This window comes from Musa acuminata, chromosome BXJ2-2 (genome assembly GCF_036884655.1).
Source record: "Musa acuminata AAA Group cultivar baxijiao chromosome BXJ2-2, Cavendish_Baxijiao_AAA, whole genome shotgun sequence".
NCBI lineage: Eukaryota > Viridiplantae > Streptophyta > Magnoliopsida > Zingiberales > Musaceae > Musa > Musa acuminata.
The window spans coordinates 30,852,300-30,855,293 of NC_088339.1; the positions used below are offsets into that span (position 1 = coordinate 30,852,300).

At 49.5% G+C, this 2,994-nt stretch overlaps 1 protein-coding gene across 1 annotated transcript; it reads right to left on the minus strand.

Annotated features, from left to right (window-relative positions):
* Positions 1–222: 222 nt before the first annotated feature.
* Positions 223–2,291, minus strand: LOC103975295 (glycosyltransferase BC10). Its single transcript, XM_009390218.3, has 2 exons — positions 907–2,291; positions 223–439 (listed from the first exon to the last, which is right to left on the minus strand). Exon 1 carries the CDS (start codon positions 2,039–2,041, stop codon positions 971–973), a length of 1,071 nt encoding a protein of 356 aa, XP_009388493.2. The 5' UTR covers positions 2,042–2,291; the 3' UTR covers positions 223–439; positions 907–970.
* Between the last annotated feature and the right edge of the window lie 703 nt (positions 2,292–2,994).

Here is a 2,994-nt window from a genome sequence, read left to right on the forward strand (position 1 = left end):
CGATCGCGCACCGGAAGCAGTCTTAGAAAATGAGATAAAAGACGAGATTTGGTTGATCAGATAACACAAAATTCTACATCCGACATGACTTCAGTGCGAAGTCCTTATGGAAGACACCGAGTCTTTTTCCAGTTAATTGTGATGGAGGAATTTTTCAAACCACATTGAAATAATGACACTACAGTGTGGACAGGGAAAACAAACGTTTACAGAAGAGGGTGATACTCATAAATTTACAGTTTTTATTGACCATTGTGTACATACATACATACATACAGATGAGTGATGCTGAGGTCTAATGATCCTATATCACTTCACAGTCTCTTTTATTTCTTCTTTGAAGAAAAGAGTGACTTGATACATACAGTCGATTGTGCTTAGGAATGCAGAGGAAGAGATGGATCAGCTCCCATCTTTTGCCGGTCACTCTCATCAATGCCTGCACCAGTAATAAAGCAAACAAACAATCATCATCTGCAAAATACATCTCACTGTTCTGTGGCAGCAAAAGCAATAAAATAAAAAAGGATGAAAAATCCTTCATTGCTCATGATCACTTAAATCTAATCCAGGAACAGATGAGATAGTTAGGATGAGGTTCTGACAATCTCTTCAGGTCAAGGCAATGGAGGTACTAAGAGGTCAATGTTGAACAAGAAAAAATGAGTCAAATCCTGCAATATAATGTCAAACATCATTTTTAACCAAGAGCATGCCAAATAGATATCCAGTTCATGATCAAATATGATCCAAAATTAGCACAAGAAAATTACTCCAGGATTATTGTTGGTGTTAGTAAAGCCACAAGCAGAATTCATGATCCAGCACAAAAAGAAAAAAAACCTATTTTTACCAACATGCATGATAAAAAAATGATCTTTATGGTTAAAAAGTTCGGTTCAATACCTCAATTCCTTCGCCCTGAAGCCAAATTCTAAAGCTCAAATGTTCAAGCAAGACGAGCTTAATGCTAGTCTTGGAAGATCACGCTGTCGGCGAGCTTGAACAATGGATCGAGGCAATCCGGCGAGAACTTGCGAGCGAAGAGGTATGAGTACGTCGAATTGGACCTCCGTAGTCGGTTGATAAGACTTGCAGAGATCTCAGGCGGCCGATACGTGTGCGGATGCCCGCCGACGCTGTCCGTCCAATTCACTCTTGTCAGAGTGTAACGAGTGCATCCTTGGGGGTCCTGCATCTCGAGGAGCGTTGGGAAGTAGTGCTCCTCGGGGTAGCAGGAATCCGCCATCGACTTCAAGCAAGGCATCTTGAACTTCTTCCAGAGGCGGCGGTCGCGCACCACCAGCACGGCGTGCCGCCTGGCGAGGACGAAGAATTGCGACCCGACGCGGAACTGCTCGAACGGTACCTCGTGAATCATCACGTCATCGCCGCGGGCCACGTACCGGTCCCGCAGCCCCGGCTCGCCGGAGAGGATCTCGATGTAGCTTCGGCGATGGCGCCGACCGCCGGTGGGAGTGGGAGGCGCGCCGGGATCAGCGAGGAGGGCGCGATAGGTAAACCGGAAGGAGTGGAGGGGAACGCAGTGCTGGGATAGGAGAGCGAAGAAAGCGTTCGCTGGGTCGTCGACGAGAGCGGCCGCGAGCAGGCGCCGCGCGGCCGAGATGAGGGTCGGCGAGGCGCGCTTCGTGGCCTTTGCCGGGATGAAGCGGCCGAGGAACGACGGCGTCGGCGAGAGGAGGAGGCGGGCGGCAGGGTCGGCGTGCACGTAGACGTTGAACAGCCGCTCGTGGCCACGGAAGAACCGCTCCCACAGCGGCGCGAACGTGAGGTCGGAGTTGGTGAGGAACAGAAACGCGATCTTGGGCGCCGACGGCGGTCTGCGGCGTAACCCGGCGCTCCCACCACCCCCGGCGGAGGCAAGGGTGGCGCGGCGGAACAGTGCGACGTCGTCGGCCTCGTCCATATCGGGGATGCCCGGCAGCGTCGTCGGCATCAGAATCCGGTGGGCCAGAACGAACACCACCGGCATCGACACCAACAGAACCAAACAAATGACAAACGGCCACGAAGAAATCATCGCCCGCTCGCGATCCTGCTCCAGATTTCTGCACAAAACCTTCGTCGGGACCAGCAGACAAGGATCGGTCCTACGGGGTTTTATCCCTCAAACCTATCCACCAAACCGGCAACAGAAGCGCGAACTGGGGGCACCGATCGATTCGATTCCGCAGCGAGCTCCGGTTTCCGGCATCAAAATCGAATCTTGCCGCGCGGGAACGGATCAAAGGACGAGACTCGAGAGGCAGAGGAGAGGTGAGTGCAGCGAGGGCGAGTCGACCAACAGAGGGTTTTGTCCCCTTTCTTCCCTTTTATTAACATTACTATGTTAAATGGTTTTTTCCAAGAACCGTACAAATTTAGTTTGACCATTTCGATTAAACATTAAATCCACACCGTCGATGAAAGATCCAACGACAAGAATGGCTTGGCGGGCGTGATACGTAGGTGACGCTTGGGATTGGATGCGGGGACAGCGTAGGCGCTTACGGTACGAAGCCGATATAAAAAGTATATATCATTTATTTATTCTCTTATTTTTTGATCGTCGACATGGCGTCGCAACGGACGGTCCACGCTTATCGCCTGCTTTCGCTGCAATCCTCGTATCTCAAAAACTGTTCCAAGAAACATTCGGAAGTAGAAAACAAAATGTGTTTTTGCTTTCTGTAGTATAAACAAAGCTATCCTCCACTCCTGCGTTGTGGTGGTGTCGCAATCCTAAGACTTGAGATGCCAACAAGTCTACGATTGACGCATACGGGAAGAAACGGTTGGCCATACTGTGACACTATCTATGTGTTGTAGATAATGTAAACACATTGGAAAAATGTTTATAAAAATAAGATGCGGTAGCGAAGTTTCACAAGGATAGATAGAAAACAAAAGGTGGGCATGAGTTGTTAGTGTTGCGTGCAGCAACAGCAACAATTCCAAGGGGTCGTTTCACAAAGATGTATTTAATTACCTGTG